The sequence below is a fragment of the Hydra vulgaris genome, chromosome 05 (genome assembly GCF_038396675.1).
Source record: "Hydra vulgaris chromosome 05, alternate assembly HydraT2T_AEP".
In the NCBI taxonomy this organism is placed as follows: Eukaryota; Metazoa; Cnidaria; class Hydrozoa; order Anthoathecata; family Hydridae; genus Hydra; species Hydra vulgaris.
In genome coordinates this window covers 40,580,001-40,601,187 of record NC_088924.1, presented here as the reverse complement: position 1 = coordinate 40,601,187, position 21,187 = coordinate 40,580,001, and the positions used below count along the sequence as shown (strand labels likewise).

At 25.8% G+C, this 21,187-nt stretch overlaps 2 protein-coding genes across 2 annotated transcripts in view; both read left to right on the top strand.

Annotated features, from left to right (window-relative positions):
- Positions 1-9,703, top strand: part of LOC100205018 (uncharacterized) — a 57,778-nt gene extending 48,075 nt beyond the window's left edge. The window contains exons 13-17 of the mRNA XM_065798200.1: positions 2,966-3,110; positions 3,446-3,552; positions 3,632-3,808; positions 4,077-5,481; positions 8,957-9,703. Coding sequence (XP_065654272.1) covers positions 2,966-3,110; positions 3,446-3,552; positions 3,632-3,808; positions 4,077-5,481; positions 8,957-9,306 — 2,184 coding nt within the window. The 3' untranslated portion in view covers positions 9,307-9,703. The remainder of the gene's footprint in view (positions 1-2,965; positions 3,111-3,445; positions 3,553-3,631; positions 3,809-4,076; positions 5,482-8,956) is intronic.
- Positions 9,704-10,283: 580 nt separating this feature from the next.
- The window catches only part of LOC101239597 (protein PFC0760c), a 22,187-nt gene continuing 11,283 nt past the window's right edge, over positions 10,284-21,187 (top strand). The window contains exons 1-8 of the mRNA XM_065798199.1: positions 10,284-10,877; positions 11,888-11,987; positions 12,207-12,314; positions 15,685-15,851; positions 16,163-16,249; positions 17,620-17,752; positions 19,432-19,583; positions 19,678-19,756. Of these exons, the coding sequence (XP_065654271.1) occupies positions 10,356-10,877; positions 11,888-11,987; positions 12,207-12,314; positions 15,685-15,851; positions 16,163-16,249; positions 17,620-17,752; positions 19,432-19,583; positions 19,678-19,756 (1,348 nt within the window). The 5' untranslated portion in view covers positions 10,284-10,355. The remainder of the gene's footprint in view (positions 10,878-11,887; positions 11,988-12,206; positions 12,315-15,684; positions 15,852-16,162; positions 16,250-17,619; positions 17,753-19,431; positions 19,584-19,677; positions 19,757-21,187) is intronic.

Sequence of the window (21,187 nt, the reverse complement as noted above, 5' to 3'; positions counted from 1 at the left end):
TCCATGGCAACACTTAAAACCCTTGAAAACACTTGAAACCCATGGGGTAGAGACAATATGCTTAATGATAGACATTACCTGCAAATTAAGGTTAGCATAAGACTTTGCTAATAATTTCATACTGAAATAGTTTTCTGCTGGGGCTTCAGTATATATTGATGAGGGTTTAGGTAGGCAAGTAACCACAGAAAATAATTTTTTTTTTTTTTATCTGTTATTCTTTTTGTTTTGAAAAAGTCTCTGAATTAAAAATACAATTTCAAAAGATTAAAATGAGCAAAATATATTTGTATTTTTCTGGAATTCGCAGGAAAAAGCATACACATCCATGCACACTATGATGGCTTAGGTGTGCACACGTGTATTTTTATAAGTCTGCTCCCACCTACTAAGAGTATTCTATACAACAAAATAACACTAAATTTAAAAATTTTTGAGTAAAAAATATTTATGGGGTCCGTCATGGACCAAGAACATTTGTCGGGTATCTAATATTAGTCCCTAATAAAAAAAATTATTTTGGATTCTTTTGCATGAAATATAAAATTTTTTAACTAAAAATCTACTTTTTCAATTTTTAGTGTTATTTGATTATACAAAACACTTTTAATGGATGCGAGCAGACTTTTAATAAATGTTTTGACTTTTTAAAAGACTTTTTTTTTAAAGTGTCACATACATAAGTGTGCTTTGTGTGCTTTAAAAACGAAGCAGTGAGTTTAGTGAAAAAAACACTCATCTAACTTCTTATTTTCTATATGAGAAAGCTTCCTGGTGATCTTATAAAAGGAGAAACTGACAGTTGAAGTACAATTTTTAGTAGTGTTTTTTTATTAGCTTATATATATATATATATATATATAATATTTATCTAGTTTTATTTTTTTTAATGTATATATTATATAAAAAAAAATTAAAAGAAGGTTAGAGATTAAGCACTAACAAAGAATGTTCAAACCATGCCACCTTCTATTTTAATTCCATGCCTTTTTGAATTTAATTTCAGTTCAGTACCAATTAAAAATAGGCATTTTATAAGTTGTTATTCCTCCAGCAATATTTTTCTTTTTCATCAAATTCTTGTTCTAGTTTAGGTTTACCATAGTTAGGTTAGGTAGTTACCATAGTTAGGTTAGGTAGTTAGGTGCACCATCTATGAAGAAAGCTATAACAATTCTAAAAGAATTGCAAGTTTCTTTTTTTAAATTTTTATTTGAATTGCTAGCCACACTTTCTGCTTATTACTTTTTATATATATCTGCTTTTTTTTAATCTCACATTCATTTTGATTTATTATTTAACTGTGAGATAAGCGGTATATATTAGTTAAGATATATGATTTTTAATATCATTTTGAGTTTTGTCTGATATTGAGTTAATACTATTATATTCTATTATGCATTTATAAATTACTATCCAGTATCATCACAATCATTAATGCAGTGAACTATATTAAGATATTCATGTCTATAGTGTGTATATTGTCTTGTCCTTGGTGAAAACTATTTAAAATTTGCAGTGCATCTTGTTTTACAGGCACTTGCTTAATTGCTTAATGATCTCAGGCTTGATGAGTTTTTTTTTTATTTGCATAATACAAATTTTTTTTAATGCATAGAACACTTATGTTATTGCTATAAGTTTGTTATTTAAGTATGTAGTATTTAGTTTTTTAAACATTTAGTTTATTTTCAATTTGTTTTTTTTATCAAGATAGAATTGGTATAATATTCTTTTTCAATTTTTATTTATACAACTTTTAATTTTTATGTAAATTATTTTGTGAATTTATGTGTTAACTTTTCTTACCCCAACAACATTATCAAAAAAATTATTTTTTTGTTGCTATATGTAATTCATAATATATTATGTTTGATAAATACACCTTAATCATTATGCATCCTTCCTCATACCAATAATATAATCAACATAATCTATTACCAAAAAGTTATTTTTTTTAATAATCTCACATTTCACTGTTTACATTAGTGTAATAACTTTGAAAGAAGAAGGTAAATTAAATGCATAATGGTGTGGATTGCATTAGGTACAATGCCATCTAATAGCAAAATTCTTTTTAATGAACTACAACTGTGTTTTAGAGAAACAGAACTACAGAAACCTGTAGATCTGCAGAACTACAGAAACCTGTAGATCTGCAGAACTACAGAAACCTGTAGATCTGCAGAACTACAGAAACCTGTAGATCTGCAGAACTACAGAAACCTGTAGATCTGCAGAACTACAGAAACCTGTAGATCTGCAGAACTACAGAAACCTGTAGATCTGCAGAACTACAGAAACCTGTAGATCTGCAGAACTACAGAAACCTGTAGATCTGCAGAACTACAGAAACCTGTAGATCTGCAGAACTACAGAAACCTGTAGATCTGCAGAACTACAGAAACCTGTAGATCTGCAGAACTACAGAAACCTGTAGATCTGCAGAACTACAGAAACCTGTAGATCTGCAGAACTACAGAAACCTGTAGATCTGCAGAACTACAGAAACCTGTAGATCTGCAGAACTACAGAAACCTGTAGATCTGCAGAACTACAGAAACCTGTAGATCTGCAGATGATGATGATGGTAGTGATGAATCCATGATGTAAAAGACAAACTTTGAATGCTTTATTTTATTTAAATATTTTTATACATAAAAATTTTATCACTATTATTATACTAAATATGATAAGTATTATTAAATAAAATTTAATAATAATAAATAATGTTTAATACTATTATAATTGCTATTAATGATATCATATTATTATTATTGTTATTATTATTTTCATCATCACTATTATTATTTTCATTATTATATATTTATGTATATATGGTATTGTTTGGTATTTACTTTATATTAGTACTTGTACTATTGTAAATGTTCTTGAAATGTTACATCTTTTTTCTACATATATTTGATTCATATTATTTTAAAAAGCATAATTATCTTTGTTTTAGGAAATTGCTGACGATGAACTTCCGGATGAGAATAACATAAATGAAGGTATTCAGGTTGTTGCATTTTCCAAAGTTACAGGTCGAGCCCTTTGTTTTAATTCAACATCCCAAAAAGTGCACGCTTTTGGTCAAGAAAACTTTTGTTGTAAGTATTTCTTTTACATGATAAGTATATGAATTTAAAATGTTTTCAGATTGAAATTTAAAGTTTTGAAATTTTATGATTAAATAATGTAATAAATGATAAAATTTTTTGTTAGTTGGTAGGAGTCACACTTACTATAAGTATAAGTTTTACTGCTATTATTATTATTATTATTGTTAACAACTTTTTTTTTGTTTTCTTTCTTATTTCTGTTGTAAAAACTCGTAAATTGAAAAAGATGAAATACATAGACAAATTCAATTTGGATGCTTACATTTTTACATCCATAGTTTTTGTTGATTTTATTTGCTTAACTTACGTTTTTTTATTGTTAGGTATTTGGACTGTTCTGGATGGGAATACCGAAGAAAGTGTTCTTTTATACTCATTACAAGGGGATGGTTATTTAGCAATTGACCAAAGTGGAGTCACACTTACTAAAGTAAAAGTTTTGCTGCTAGAAATATTTTCAGAAAAAAAGTGGAAAAAAATGTTTTGTATAATTTGTTTACATTTTGTAGGGAGGCCCTGGATCAATAAACGAGTTTTATGTAATAATCAGTGAGAGTTCAGAAGCCAAAGAGGTATCACTAGAAAGTGTTATCCATTCAGGTATCTTTCTCTGTTCTGATAACTATGGCTGCGTGTTTGGGTCTGAAGGACAAAGTGAAGCAACTAAATTTTTGTTAACTCATAAGGTATTTGTTACTGTATTAGTTTTTAGTTTTTATTGACTTTGTGTTTTATTAATATAAGGTTATATTTTAAACTATTTTATACTATTGACTGTATTCTTTTTCAAAACTTTTTAAACTATTTTAAACTATTTTAAACTATTTCATACTAGTGACTGTATTCTTTTTCAAAACTTTTTTTTTCTTTGGATTTTGATTTTAATTATTTTAGCTATATCATTATATTTTTTATTTGAGCTTAAAAGTAACTTCTTATAACTTTTATTTTTAGGCTAATGATGTAAATCAATATAGCATTGAAGAGTCTGGATGTCCCCATTTTATTATGCCAGTTTTGTCACAAACTCAAAATGATGTTGTCAAAAAAGTCAAAACTGAAGAAGTAGATTCGGAAATTAACAAAATAGGTATAGAAAAAAAAGAAAAAAAGAAAAGAAAAAAAGATGAAAAAAAAAACCAAGTTACAAGTCCAATACTTGTAGAAGAGGTAAATAAATCAGAAGAAAAAATACAAGAAGAAATAGTTGAAGTGAAAATGGGACAAAATGAGCAAAGTTATAAATATTCAAAGGATAAAACAAAAAATAAGAAAATAAACACAACAACACAAAAAAATAGAGAAGCAAAGAAAGAAGAAAAAGAAAGTAAAATTGAAAGTCCAGCAGTAGAAATAGAAGTAAAGGAATGGAATGAAAAAAAAAAAGAAATGCAAGAAAATGAGGCAAGGCATTTAAGAGAAGAAGCAGAAATAATAGAGGAAAAAAAAAACGAAACTTCTAATAATCTGGTGACAAACAAAACTAAAAAAAAGTACCGTTTTAAAAAGAAAAAGAAGTCATTAAAAGTTAATGTTAAAATTGAAAATAAAATTCATGAAATGCAGAACTATCAATTTGATTCAAAAAAAGCCGATGACAATGTAGAATATTGTAACATGCCATCAAACAATTTTTCTGGTAATGAATCTGATGTTATTGAAATGAGGCTGGACACAGAGGATACTTTATCATCTTCTAATAATGTAAACTTGAGTGATGAAGATCTAAAGCAAGAAAAAAGTTTTGACAACAATTTAATGTTAAACAATGAAGAAGAAAACAATGAAGAAGAATATTTTGTAGTTTTAAGAGCAGAAAGTGCATGTAAAATGTTTAATGAACCTGAGGAAAATCAAATTATATCAGATAGAAGTTTAAGATCTGAGAAAACAAATAATGTAAATATTCAGGATCTTCCCAACAAGTCAAATGAATACTCCAACAACCATATAAACAAAGAGCGCTCACATTCTTTGGATGAAGAAAATTCCTCTGATGAAGCATCTATTTATAAAAATAGTAATGCAGAAGACGATTATGGTAGTGATAATTTTGAAGGTGATGATGATGAGTCTGATGATTGTTTTAAATGGGAAGAAGATGGTAAAAGTCATCGCTTTGACACAACTCAAATCTCACAGTCTCGGCCTCATTCTATGACACATCATCATACATTAGATCGACCTATAATTACACGAACAAATTCATTTCCAAACAAATACACTCCACTGCTCCCAGTTGAAACAAATGATTTTTTACAGCGAAATGATACAGTTGTTGAGAATCAAACTGCTTTATCAGAAAAACCTTTTTCTTCCATTTTTTCTGAAACAGATTATTTAAACAAAGAGGTTCCAAGTAAGTTTTTGTTTCTTTCATATATAGATTTTATAGAAAAACAAATTCTAAAGATTTGCCAAATATAGCCAAATATAGTTTTTATAATAGTATTAATACATTATAAAATTACTATTATTAATAACTAATAATAAATGACAATGATCAATAAAATTAATGTTTAAAAATGTATGTTGAACATAAATATTAGAAATGTGCTCTTTATGTAATTTTTTACAGCTGTCTAGAATCTATTTACAGCTGTCAATGACTCAGACATGTGCTCAATATAGCAAATAATCATTTACCAACACCACACTGCACCAGTCCTCTGACACAAGACACTATTTGACTTAGACAATGACAGGTCTACAATACTGTAGACCTGTCAGTGTCTAAGTTTTTAGTTGATCTTTTTAAATAGTTGTTGTGAAAATGCTATTTTTATTAAATGAAAAATAAATGTTTTTGTACAATTGGTGTGTGCTACACAAGATCATTGGCATGGCAGACAACCATGATTTGATAATTAGACAAAGCAACCAAAAATGTTTTTTTAAAGAAAATTTTAAGAAACTTTACAAAACATTCATTGTTTAGTAGAATTTTTAAACAACCAAAAACCAAAACAAAAGAAATTAAAAAATAACAGTGCAATCCAATTGTTAAATGCAAAACATTAGATTCTTTTTCAAATCTTAGATAATTTTGGAAAGTGTGGCCAAATCTTAATTTGCTTGTTCAAAATATAGATATTTACACATAAAAACATAACAGAAAAAACATTGTATTTGCCAAAACAAAACAGACAAATTGTCATATAATTTGTTTTGAATAAATTTCTCCTATTTAATTTAAGTTTGCAAATACACAAAGAATGTCAATAGTAGTTTAACATTTTATCAATATATTATATCACATGATTTGTTGTAATTACTTTAATTAGTAGAAAAATGATTTATATTAAGTAATTGATTAAATTAGTTAAATCTTAATATTAAGTAGTCAGTTGATTAGCTTAACTTTTAGTGTGCAGCCTATCAACAAATGGGATACAAGACAAATTTTTGTATCATTTTACATCTTTATCTTTATTTTTTACATTTTGCATGATTTTAAAAAATATTAAATTTTAACAGCATCATTTAAAGTTTATAAAGTTTAAATATCATTTATGACTCGTAATGATTTTATATATATATATAAATTTATATTATATTATATATATATACAAGCCTCAGCGGAAGAAATGAGTGCGAGAGCGGCAAAAAGTTCTCCTAAAACAAACACGTCGAGCTATGCGAGCTGTTCTCGCATTTTAGTTACAATGATAATTATACTTCTGAAAAAAAAATTGTTCTTTTGCAAGAGCCATAAATTGCTCTCATAAACTGTTTTAGAGAAGTGTGGGCGAGAGGCCCACCTCGACGGAAGCAAAAGTTAAAGCTCTCACTTTCTGCCGAGGCCTATATATATATACACATATGTATAATAAATTTATAATATATATAAATATTTTTTTTCTACAAATATATATATATCAACTTGTTTCTCCGCGCAGCGGCCTTGTTCGTCAAGGTTCGTGTTTCGGAGTTATAGAGTTGAGAGAGGGTTATAACCACTATTAAGTAGCCTCCTCATGTGTAGTGACCTTATCGGCTTTGGGGAGGTGAATTATTAAATATGTATATATATATATATATTTGTAGAAAATATGTAAAATAGTTGTGCAATTTTGTTCTACAGCAACTTTTGCAGGAACCAATTTGTTTCTATTTCCACAACATTTGTTTTACTACATAAAATTCATTATACAACTGACGGTAAACTTTTACAAGTTTCTATTGTAAAACAAATTTGTTGTGCAACTGTTGAACGACTTTTGCACAACAATTAAAAACAGCAAGTTTAAGCAACTGGTATATTATTTATTAAATTTAATGCTTTAGTCTTGATAGTTTAAAGTGATTAAATGCAAACCCTGATTGTTATTCAGTGTAGAAAATGAAGAGGGAACAAACAGATTTATGGAAAATAAAGTTTTATAAAATACAATCCGGTTATTAAATATAATTTGATAATATGGAAAAGAATCTTACTTTTACTAAAATAAATTATAGTAAAAGTAAGATTCTAAAGTAGCGATGTATTTTAAAATTACATATTTTTATAAAAGTATAATTTTATATTATAAAAGTATAAATTTATAAAGTGTTAAAAAAGTCTAAAATATTTTCAAAAAATAATTTTTTTTTAAATAGTAACTGATGTTTGAGGAAAAGTTTTTTTCCTCAAACATCAGTTCTTTGGAATTCGCTTCCTTCATCTTGCTTTCCTGATTCATATAATTTGCAATCCTTCAATTCGTCTGTCAATCGTTTTCTTGCTCTACAACCTTCATCTTTTTTCTGCCAGTAACTTCCAACTCTAATTAGCGGTTGCTTGCAGCCTTATTGAAAGCGAAGATGGTTAAAAAATAAATCCATGCATTTATTCATTCACTAAGTAGTAATTACTAAATATTAATAATTAACAAAGAGTTCTATATATAATTTAAAGTTAAAAATCGAAGGCCAATGCCAAAAGTTAAATGGATTCATAGTTCAAATTGGAATATTCAATATATAAATATAAGTTATAAGAACGGATGATTCAAAGTGTAGACTTTACTTTATACTTTGTATTATTTACCTAATAAGTAATGAGTTACTAATTAGTAATTAATTTAAGTAGTAAATTAGTTACTAGTGACTTCTAACTACACACATAAAAAGTTAATATGCAACTGCTTCCTGTATTCTTTCCTTTATAACTATAATTTTGTATTTTTTTAAAAAAAATTTTATATAAAAAAATAAATTGCAAAAAGACAAAGCTATAGCCTAAAACCCTTTAACTTTTTAAATCTTTGCAAGGATATTTTATAATAATCATTATTGGTAGTTCACAAAGTGATAATATCTTATATTATATGATAAACAAGTTTTTTGAAATAAGTTGAAATAAGTGTAATTGTAGTATTACATTACTATATATTTATTTAGCTTGCATTTGGTCTAAAAAAAATGTCTTTTGAACTTTCAAAAGGCGTTTAGAACATTCGAAAGCGTTTAACGGACATCTTTTTAGGACCAAATGGGGGCTATGTAGGAATATTGTTTGATAAAAATTAGTAATGTAATTAGATAGTTTGGATAGTTAAATACATAAGATAGCAAACTTTAGCTGTATAAGTATAAAAGCTTCGGCCTCAACTAAGTGGCTTCGACAGAAGCTTTCGCAAATTCTTGGCTTTGGTACATCCCTAATTTTAAGTCTCGTATTTAAGACTTGTTTAGAATATTTTTTCAAGTCTTGAATTTGTTTAAACTTTTGTCAGTCAAAAAAATTACCTATTCTTATGTAATAATAAATCAAAAATGTTTGTTTTTGTAGCAATTATTTTATTTTTGTTTTAAAGTTGAAAATATAAAATAATCAATTGTTAATTTCTTAGCAAATGTTTACGTCAATGCTGGTGATTGTGAAGTTGATGCATCTATGCAAAATTTTTCGAGTAGATCTGAAAAAAGTCAATCACATACAGAAATTGAAGGATTACTAATAAGATCCAGTGCCAATACTAAAAATTGGAACTATGCTGATGATGAAAGCTTGAATAATCCTGAAAAACTTCATCAAAATGAATCTCCTCTAGAAAACAATCATTTATTATCTTCTATGTTAGTGGAAGAACAGATTCCTGCATCACCTACTGCATCACCTTCAAGACCAGATTCCTGCATCACAATGAATGTTGCTTCGAGTCCATTGCCCAATGAATATTCATGGAATCTGTTTGATTAAAAATATCAGTTAATAATTAAAAACATAAAATTGTGTTTACATAAAATATATAAAGTCTAGACATAAGTAAAATATAGGCATAAAATTATGGATTGAATTAGTTTTTGTTCTAAGAGTTATTTTGAGTTATTAAGGCATAACTTGAACTCTATAAAAACTTTAAAAAAATATTTCAAGTGTTGTATGTAACCATATTTTTTAAAAACTTGGAGGAAATAAGACTTGAACATTTTTTGTTATGTAAACAAAGCTAGAAACTTAGAAGCGCAGAAAATTTTTGTTTGGAATCTTAGACAAATAAATTAAAATAAATATTAAATAAATAATTTAACTTCAGCGACTGAAAACTGTAAATAAGTTTTTGTAAAATTTTTATTGAAATAATTTACGTGTTAAAGTTTCTTGTGTTCTATATTTTAGTTTTTATACTTTAGTTTAATATTTTGATTTATACCTAATATTTTAATTTTACTTTTTATTTTACCTAAATAACCGCTAATGTGTTTTAAAACAAGTTTATGTTTCAACAAAAATTAGTAGTAAAAATATAAACATAAAACGCCAGGTTGGCAAAGTATGTCAGGTTGCCAAAGTATGCCAGGTTGGCAAAGTACATATTAATTTATTAAATAGTAATAATAAAACAGAAATATTTAATTAATTAATTTATACTTTATAATTAATACGTACTTTGTCAATTGTATAATTGAGATTATTATTTTGAGTATTTAGCTGCTGTGTAAAATGTTTATGATTTTATAAAAACTGAGGTTTTTTGTTTATATTTGTGTGTTATACTTATTTGAGATGACCTTTAAAAAATAATAGTGGTAATAATCATGAAAGTGTAATAAAGTTAATATGATATATAATTATCAATTATTATAATTATTTTTATTAATTAATATAATTATTTTGTGATTATTATCTGAATGAGATTATTATTTTGTTATTGGTAATTAGCTGGTGAGTAAGAAATTTATGATTTAATAAAAATTTGTTTATAATAGAAAATCTAACAAGAAAAATATTTTTTGCTGAATGACACAATGACCGGTTTAAAAAGAGTATCTTTTTTTAAAGATGGCGATGTTAATTTTTCTGGTGTAAGTCTAACAATAACAGAGCGTAAGTTTCGAACATATGAACAACTAGTCACTGAACTGAACAAAAAAGTTCCTTTAACCAATGGAGTAAGAACAATAACAACACCTATGGGATTTCATAAAATAAGAGATGTTGATGAACTTGAAAATGGCAAAAAGTACATTTGCTCATCCAACAAGCGTATTAAAAGACTTGATTATGAAAACATTAGTAAAAAGAGTGACTTTAAGGTCCCTCGTCGTCCCTTATCCAAAAATGATTACCAACCATTTAAGAATAAAGATGGTTTATTTAAAAGTCGGAAAAAGATTAAAAAATTAAACTTGATCTCAAAACTTAACAGTAACAATATAGTTGGCATTGTGCTCACAAATCGAGTTACAGATTTAGAAGAAGTTATAAATGATGCAAGTGAAGCATTTGGGTATCAAGTTACTTCACTGTTTACATTGCAAGGAAAAAAGGTTCTTTAATATATATCTTTATATATATATACATATACATATATATATATATATATATATATATATATATAAATATATATATATATATATATATATATATATATATATATATATATAGATCTATAGTTTGTTGTCTTTGGGAAGAGCGGAAGGAAAAAAGTGATTCTTACGCCAACACATACGTCACTTTTAATTACTTTTGACTTTCGTCCAACATTTGCGTGTTGGACGAAAGTAAAAACCATTAATTTAATTACAAATAAATCGTTTTTTAAAAAAACCACAAAAACGCAAATTTAATTGACCAGAATGTTTTAAAAACATTCTGAATGTTTTAAAAACATTCTGAATGTTTTTAACAATATAAACAATGTTTTTATTTTTATTTTTTGTTTATAAAATGTTTTTATTTTTAATTTTTTTAATAAAATGTTTTTATTTTTATTTATTTTTACTTTAAATCATGCGCGGAGTGTTGCTACATCAACTATCTTATAGTCTGACTTGCAAGGGAGTGCTGCTACATTGACTGACAAATAGCCTGACTCGCAAGGGAGTGCTGCTACATCGACTGACAAATAGCCTGACCCGCAAGGGAGTGCTGCTACATCTACTATCTTATAGTCTGACTTGCAAGGGAGTGCTGCTACATTGACTGACAAATAGCCTGACCTGCAAGGGAGTGTTGCTACATCGACTAAGGGTTTGGTTGGGGCAGGCAGTCTATCAATTGATAAAAAAAAAAAATTCCGGTCTTGCATTTTAATTTTTACTTTTTGTCAACAAAATATGGAAAAAACTTTCGGACAACATCTACGGGTTGTATATATATATATATATATATATATATATATATATATATATATATATATATATATATATATATATATATATATAAAATATATTTCTATAATATACATCTCTATTTCTAATTTTATTTATTTTATTGTTGTATATCCTTTTTATCATGATCAGTAGTTTTGTGATGAATGAACTCCATAATTGTTTAGATCACATCTTTGTATGACTTGTTTTCGGGGGGTGATACTTATATTGCTGATATTCATGCAACTATCAGCTCATTGGACAACTTGCCTTTACCTTTTAAATGTAAGTATTAATTAATTGTTAGTTCTCCATATTATACTTTGAATTAGTTACTCCTATTAATTGAATTATAATAATTATAAACAATGATATGCGTTACTATAAATACTTTTTTTAAATGGTCTATTAGTTTAGATTTTTTATTGTTATTTTTTTTTTCATTTGACACTTTAAATACTAAAAGCATGTGCTTAAAATTGTATCTTGTAATTGTTCCTTTAGCTTCAAGTGCACCGGGATTAAAAACCAATGGACCATCTTTAAACAATGCATCAAAGTTAACTTCCACTTCAAAGGTTGAAGAAACAGCTTTGCCAGTTGATAGAAAAGGTATATTTAAAATTATTTATTTTATGACTATGTGAGTCAGATGTATTTGTCAAGGTTGGTTAAGAACATGGTGGCGGGATTACCTAACAATCATAATAATATGAATTGTTCTTTATTTATGTTTATAAACTTCCTGATAATCTTACCCTAAAGTGGCTCTATTTGGTGATGACACAATTATATTCTCCAGTATTGACCGAAAATTCTGCTCAGATTTCATTCTTTACATTTATAAAGCTCTTATTTGTCTTTGTATGAAGTATTGAAAAATTGCCATATTTAAGGTGGTTTTTCTAGTTTCCTCTACTTCTGGTTCCTTTTTGTTTTGACAAGGTTTAAAAATGTATTTTAAATGTAGTTAGACCTAAATGTTTTTTTATGCTTATAACAAATGAGAATGCTTAATAAAAAAATCCAATGACCGGAACGTGTGAACAACAAAAATTCCATAACTTTTGTCTCTCACTTTACCCTCTTAACCCCAAATATAAAAGTTACTGAGTTTTATTATTCCAAATCTAAGTTTATATTCATCAACAGCTTTCAAATTTCATCTAAGAACAATTTAGTGTTCGAAAGTTTCCAACCCTCTGTTGTTAGGGGGTTTGATTTTGAGAATTGCTGATAAGTATATAGTTTAGAATAATAATAGTATAAAACTGTTATTTTTTATATGTTTATATTAATATTAATAAATATATTTTTATGTTTATGTTGATATTCACTGCTTGTGTGTGACCATTCAGCGAATTTACATGCCAAAGTTTTTAAATAATATTGGGCCTAGCCGTTAGGGTTAGTGTTACGGTCATCCAGCATGACTATTTTTTAAATCACAATTACTGTCACTGTAAAAGAAGATGTTTGTCTTTACAAATTTGGGGATGGTTGGGTTTTAGCTATTTGTAGTGAGTCCTTTTTTACTGCAGTATGGAATAGGTGTAAGTTGTGGGGTAAACTTGTTATTAGTGCTGATCCTCATTGAAAAGCCAGTAATAATAGACCCGACTCTAAGGAGATGAAGACATATTAACATTATTAAATAAAACTATTATTTTGGCCTCACATTTAGGGGTAAACTTCTAAGGATTTGAAATTGTTTACAATTCAAATCCTTAGAATATATATATATATATATATATATATATATATATATATATATATATATATATATATATATATATATATATATATATATATATATGTATATATATATATATATATATATATATATATATATATATATATATATATATATATATAATAATAATAATTATTATGTTTCTTTATGTTGTTTTACATGCATATATAAAAATATTTACCCACCCGGAAAATTATCGACCTATCAGTCTCACCTCTGTCAAGTACAAACTACTGGAAAATATAGTTAGACAAACCATCCTAGCGCACCTAGTTGATAGCAATTTGATTATACAAGAACAGCATGGTTTTATTCCCTCTAAGTATGCTCTACAAACCACTTTGAAACTATTGACTATTTAAAAAAAGCATTAGCTAATCGATCGTCTATCGACTTGCTTTTTCTTGACTTTGCTAAGGTCTTTAACAAGGTTCACAATAAGTTTAATCCTGAAACTAGAAGGGCACAGGATCAATGGTCAAATTCTGAAATGAGTGAAATTCTTTCTATAATGGGTGAAATTCAAATCGACCGTAAACAAAGAGTAATTATGGGTGAAACAGTATCAGACTAGGTGCCAGCTTCTAGCGGTGTTCCTCAAGGGTCAGTATTGGGACCAATGCTCTTTGTGATCTTTAAATAATGTAAAATAAAATAAAAATAAATGACCTGCCTGATAGAATTAAGTCAATCTGTAAAATATTTGCAGATGACACAAAACTGCCTGCCCCAATTTAACTTAGTGAAGAACGGAATGATTCTACTGTGCTCCAAAATGACATTGATGCTATAACTGAGTGGACAACAGTATGGCATATGAGGCTAAATATCTCTAAATGCAAAGTTCTTCACATCGGTCGCCTAAATAAAAAGCACACTTATACAATGCTAGACATGGGTAAATTGACTTGACTTAATTTGGAATCAATCTCATCTGAATGTGATTTAGGAATCATAGTTAGGAACAACCTCAAACAAAATGCCTGGTATGCACTGCTATCTCTAAGGTCAACAAGGTGCTTGGCATGCTTAAAAGGACATTATTTTGTACATTATGAAAAAAATTATGCATAGCGTATGTTCGTCCTCATCTAGTATTCTATGCCTCAAGTTGGAACCCACATACAAGATCATAGTATAAAGTATCTACCTTATGAAAAAAGACTATGCATTTTAGACCTGACTATGCTCAAAGAAAGGCGTCATCGTGGACTTAATACAGCTTTTTAAAATCAAATCTGGTAAAGAAACTGTTAACTTGCACCACACTCTGATCCGTTCTGTGCCTCATCACAGTCATAGAAGACAATTGGTCAAAGAGATAGTTCAATTCAATAATAACAGAAGTTACTTCTTCACAAATTGAGTTGTCAACAGCTGGAATTGCTTACCAGATGAGATTGTATATGCTAAAAGGTTAAACTCCTTTAAGAGTCAGTTGGGTATGTTCCAAAAAAACCGCCACAGTGCCGCTAAGGTGTTCTATGCAACACAATAAAAGTGCATTGCAGTTAACTAACTAACTATAAACATATATTAACTAACTATAAAAATATATTTATGTTTCTTTATATTTTTTTTATACATAAATAAGCATATTATATGCTTATATATATATATATATATATATATATATATTATTATATATATATATATATATATTATATATATATATTATTATATATATACATTATTATATATATATATTATTATATATATATATATTATTATATATATATATATTATTATATATATATATATATTATTATATATATATATATATATTATTATATATATATATATATATATAAGTGTGTGCATGTGTGTGTATATGCATATATATGTGTATATATATATATATATTTATATATATATATATATATATATATATATATATATATATTATATACAAGTGTGTGCATGTGTATATATATATATACATATATATGTATATATATACTATAATATATATGTATATATATATAAATATATATACTATAATATATTTATATATACTATAATATATTTATATAAACTATAATATATAATATATATATATATATATATATATATATATATATATATATATATATATATATATATATATATATATATATATATATATATATATATATATAATAAATATATATATAAACATAAATATAATTTATAAAATAAATTATAATAATTTATGTAATATAATTATGTATATTATATTTAATGTATTAGAAACTTTATGGCTAATCACTATAAGAACAAGTAATGTTCCTGATGCCTCTAGTGACCATTCTGTTTATATAACACTGTATGGTAGCCATGGAAACACTGGAAAATTTAAACTTGGATTACCTTTGCATACAAAAATGTACTATCAAGATACTGTCAATGAAACTGAAGTTAGTCATAATAACTTTTTTCATTATATTTTGAAATTATAAATACATGCATATATACATACATACATGTATACATATATACATACATACATACATACATACATACATACATACATACATACATACATACATACATACATACATACATACATACATACATACATACATACATACTATTAATAATAAATTTTAAATTTGTAACAAAATTGTTTTTTATGTAAAAAAGTCATCATATGTTTTTTTTTTATTTTTAAATATATTTATTATATTGTTATTTTTAGGTCTGTTATAAAGTTTCAATATTTTTATAGATTATGTTGAAAGATGTTGGAAGTTTATACAAACTACGTATTGGTCATGAAGAGAATGGGACTGCTGTTGGATGGCATTTAGATTATGTAAGTTTTTAGACCAGTTCAACTTTTTTTCAATAAAGATATTATCAGAAACATTATAACAACAAGTTGATTGTTTTAGATTTTACTAGTTAACAGTTACAGAATAACAATTTTAATAACAAGCTATTTAGTATAGAATAGTTTAAAATTTTATTTTATTTATAATATTTAATATATTTTTATATAAAGTTTTAATAAACCATTTTAATATGTGTTCAAAATTTTTTTCATTAAACATTATTTACACTTAAAAAATTATAAATAGTAATAGTTATATAATATTTATAAATATTAACTGCTTATACAGGCATGTAAGGCGACGGTTTGATTCACTTTTTTTCATTAATTAGAAACCTGCGTATAAGTTATAGCAAGAAAGTTGAATAAAGTTTTAAGTATTTGCAATTTCAACAAAATAATTTCTTAGTTTGAAATTTGACATAAATTTCTTGACCTATACCCGGGGTTTTACATACCGTAATAAAATTAATAGTTATACGATATAGATATAATAATATTATATATGAAAGTTATGATGATAAATATAATAAATATTTATTAAAATTAAAATGTTGAAAAACAATTTTTTTTTCCTTTTTTCTTTATCGGTTTTATTCGCTTTGTTTATCAGTTCCTTGATAAAAGAATTTCTTTATTTTTATTTTGTGAAATTATAATGTAAAAGGCTATGGACAAATATAAATAAATATGTTATATAAGTATTTTTTAATAATTAACATATTTGTATAAATGTTATATAAACATGTTTATATAACATTTACATATGTTTAATATAACATTTAATAATAAATGTTACATAATTAACATAAATATCTTATATAAACATTTAAATAATTAAATATGCTCTATAAACATTTACATAATTAACATATATATAAATATTTATATAATATTTATATAATATATTATATAAATATTTACATTAATAACATAATTATGTTGTATAAAATTTAACTAAATGACATAATTAAAAATGTTATGTAAACATGTACATAAATAACATAATTAAATATGTTATATAAACATATTTGATTTAGTTTGAATATAAATTTTTAGTTATTAGAACTAAAATGATTATTTTTATTATTATTTATTTCTTTAACTAAAAAATTCATAAAATCGGTATACACATTTTGAAAAAATAGTTTTAACCATTACTTATAATGCTTTTGAGACTTGCAAAAAGTCTTTATTATTATTATTTTTTTTCTATTTTTAAAAAAAAATTACTTAAAAAATAAAATTTTAATTTTCATTAGGTTTTATCTGTTTTCTAGAATATGGTTTGATTAAATACAGTTTAATGCACTTAAGATTTTATTACCAATATTTTGAAATTAATTTTTCAGGTGTTATTAACAAATTTAATGAGTAATAAAGAATATTTATTCAACTGCAATCGATGGTTATCAAGAGAAAAAGGTGATGGTGAGGTAGAACGAGAGCTTCCATTATTTAAGAATGGAAAATTACGTTTTTCGGGTAAATTTTAGTATAACATTTAATGGGTGTAATGTTATATCATTATCTAATTGGTATGTACCATAATCACAGAAGTATTTTAACTTTCTGGAAGTTTATAACTCTATTGTAGTTATATGAAAAGTTATATAAACACTTGAATTTTCAAAATTTTCTAAATTTTAAAATTATGATGCAACTCTGAAAATAAAAAATTAAAGAATACAATTTTAAAAATTAGGATTAAGTAAAAAATTGACATTATAAGTTCACATCTTTCAAATAGACAATATAGTATGTAGCAAAAGGAAAGTGACATAATAATTGACTTTTGCTCCTTTTTTTTCATTTCATTTCAACCTTACCTTATTTATAAAGTGTCATTCTGCATCTTATTGTACAAACACTTTTCTATTACATCAATTTATTTTTATTTTTTAATGAATAGCACTTGTCATTTAACAATTGTCGTTTGTATTTATAAAGTTTTTAAAATTGAAAATAAATAACAAATTTATGTTTTTTTTTATTTATTTAACATTTTTTCTCCTTGATTATAAACACATAATTAAAAATAAAAAAGTTTGTAAAAACTTGTTTTTTGCTCAAAAGTCTTTTTAAAATAAATCACATTGCAAACCTTTTTTTAAGAAGGGTTTTGAGAAAAAGATAATAAATAAAGATAAATAAGTTAAAAAAAAAAAATAAGTTAAATAAAGATAAATAAGTTAAAAAAAAAGTAAAAGTTAAATTAAAGTACAATACAAAAAACAACATAAAATTGTGATTTTTTTGTTGTTTTTTTTAATACTATTTAATAAAAAATGAATTTAACTTTTTTAAATATTTGTAATTTTATGTGTTGTTTTGTAATTTAATTATGTTTTTTTTTTTTTATTGTAATGTTCGTTTATTGTTTTTATTGTAACTTTTTCTGAATACTTTTGTCTGCTATAATAATTTTTTTGTTGCATTTTTGTTTTTAGGGTGTGGGAATATTTAAAAGCTATACATAAGCTAATTAAATTTTATCGTTTTTTAAAAAGCCACAAAAATGCAAATTAATAGACTAGAATGATTTTAAAAACATTCAGAATGCTTTTTTTTTTACATAACGATAAAAACATTCTGAATGTTTTTATTTTAATTTTTTTACTGTTTACATACATGAACTGACAAAATAAATAGAACATAGAGTGCTACTACATCAACTTACAAATAGGTCAAGCATGCAAGAAGCGTTGCTATATTGACTGACAAATAGGTAAACATGTGAGGAGTGCTACTTCATCAACTGACAAATGGGTAAACATGCAAGAAGTGCTGCTACATTGACTGAGGGTTTTGATTTGGGCAGGCAATCTTTCAACTAAAAAAATATCTTTTTAAACTTTTTCTAAAATGTAAACTTTATGTTTTTTTTTTGAAAAACATAAAATTTACATTTTATGGTAAAAATTAAAGGCAACCAAGCAAGATTATAAATATATATATATATATATATATATATATATATATATATATATATATATATATATATAATAAAATAAATTACTAGCTTCCTTGACTGTAGTTGCTTCTTGACTTTTTTATTTTTTACAGGGTTATTAGGTGAGTAAAAAAAAATATTGTATATTACATATAATCCACAATAAATGAATATTTATGTACATAAATGTTTATTAAATATTAAAATTTAGTTCATCAATATGCTGTTAAAATACACAATGGTCAAAAGGAAAATGGTTGTACCAACAATGATGTGTACATAAAAGTTGAAGGAGAGAATGGCGACACAGGAAACCGGCTCCTAAACATTAAAGATAGAGTGCAAGCTTTTCGAAGTGGCAATGTATTATTTTTATTATTTTTAGGATTTATTTATTAAAATTTTTATTAAAGTATTTTTTTTTTTTCTTTTTTTTTCAAATTTAACTTTTATTAAGGTTAGCATTTTTGAAATTGAAGCTGTTGATTTGGGTATCTTAAAAAGCATTACTATCTGGCTTGACCATCAAGTAGATGGTAGGTTGTTATTTCAGTTGAATTCAAGCAACAGTTAAGTATACAGTCATGTGTAGTACACACATACATACATACATACATACATACATACATACATACATACATACATACATACATACATACATACATACATACATACATACATACATACATACATACATACATACATAGAAGCATATTTAAACAGATTGAAGGTTAAGGTTGACATATGTATGCAATCATACATATATGTATATGTATGTATGTGTATATGTATGTGTGTGTGTATATATATATATGTGTGTGTGTGTGTGTGTGTGTGTGTGTGTGTGTGTGTGTGTGTGTGTGTGTGTGTGTGCGTGTGTGTGTGTGTTATTACTTGCAGTTGTGTCAAAGCTACAAGATGTTCATCCACACCAGGCCACAATGTGCTTCTCCATACTAAGTCACTTTTGAGTTAGCTCCACTACCTGTAGCATAAAAGCACCAGTTGTACCAGGTGCTAATTACTGGGGATGTTTAGTAGTTTTTCATATCCAAACTGGATACAAAAATAGGTAGACAATCACATCTGATTCCTTTAACATATGGTTCAACATATTGTTCAACATATGGTTCAACACATGGTTCAACATATGGTAATAGTTAGCCATCAAATGTGCAACTAGTGGAACCAATGGTTGAAAATCTTTTTGAAAATTTTGCAGTTACTGCAAATGTTTCATGTTAAAGTTTCCATTAGTGATGTGAAAATGTTTGTTGTTTTACATAAATACTTATATATAATTATAAAACTAGATAAATACTCTCATGATGATGATCATTTTTATAAATTTAATTGATTTGGTCTAATACTGGTGTCAAAAAAGATACATTTTTTTGACACTGAAATAGAGAGTTGACTAGTGCCCAAGGTAAAATGTTTTTTCATTTTGGACATATAAATGAGTTTTGTGTTTAAATTGATTACTGTTAGACATTCCATCAAAAAACTAATATAAATAGTAATTAACTAATGGTGATCAATGATAATGACAACTGCTTCCTTGTATTTCAAGTCTTCAGATGTCATTGATTTTTTGGGAAACTTGCTGGGGTATCACTGGGGTAGCAGGAATTTTTTTTCTTCTATCATCTTGATATGGCAATACCATTCAAAGTTTATTCATCTTGTAGGTAAATTTGTCTTCATAACATCATCTGACGTTTTTTTATGTCTTAGATTTTTACATTTGAACATGGTGGTGTTACTTGCTGGTGTTACTTACTTGTTTTACTTAATAGTGTTACATGCTGGTGGTGGTGTCACTTGTTAACTTAAATACTTTTTTAACTACATAAAGTTTACAGTTGTAGTAACTATTAACATGTAGTAACTGGCAGTTGTTGAAACTTGTTGAAAAAGGTTCAACTTGTTAAACAAGTTTAAATTGTTAAAACAAGTTAAACTTG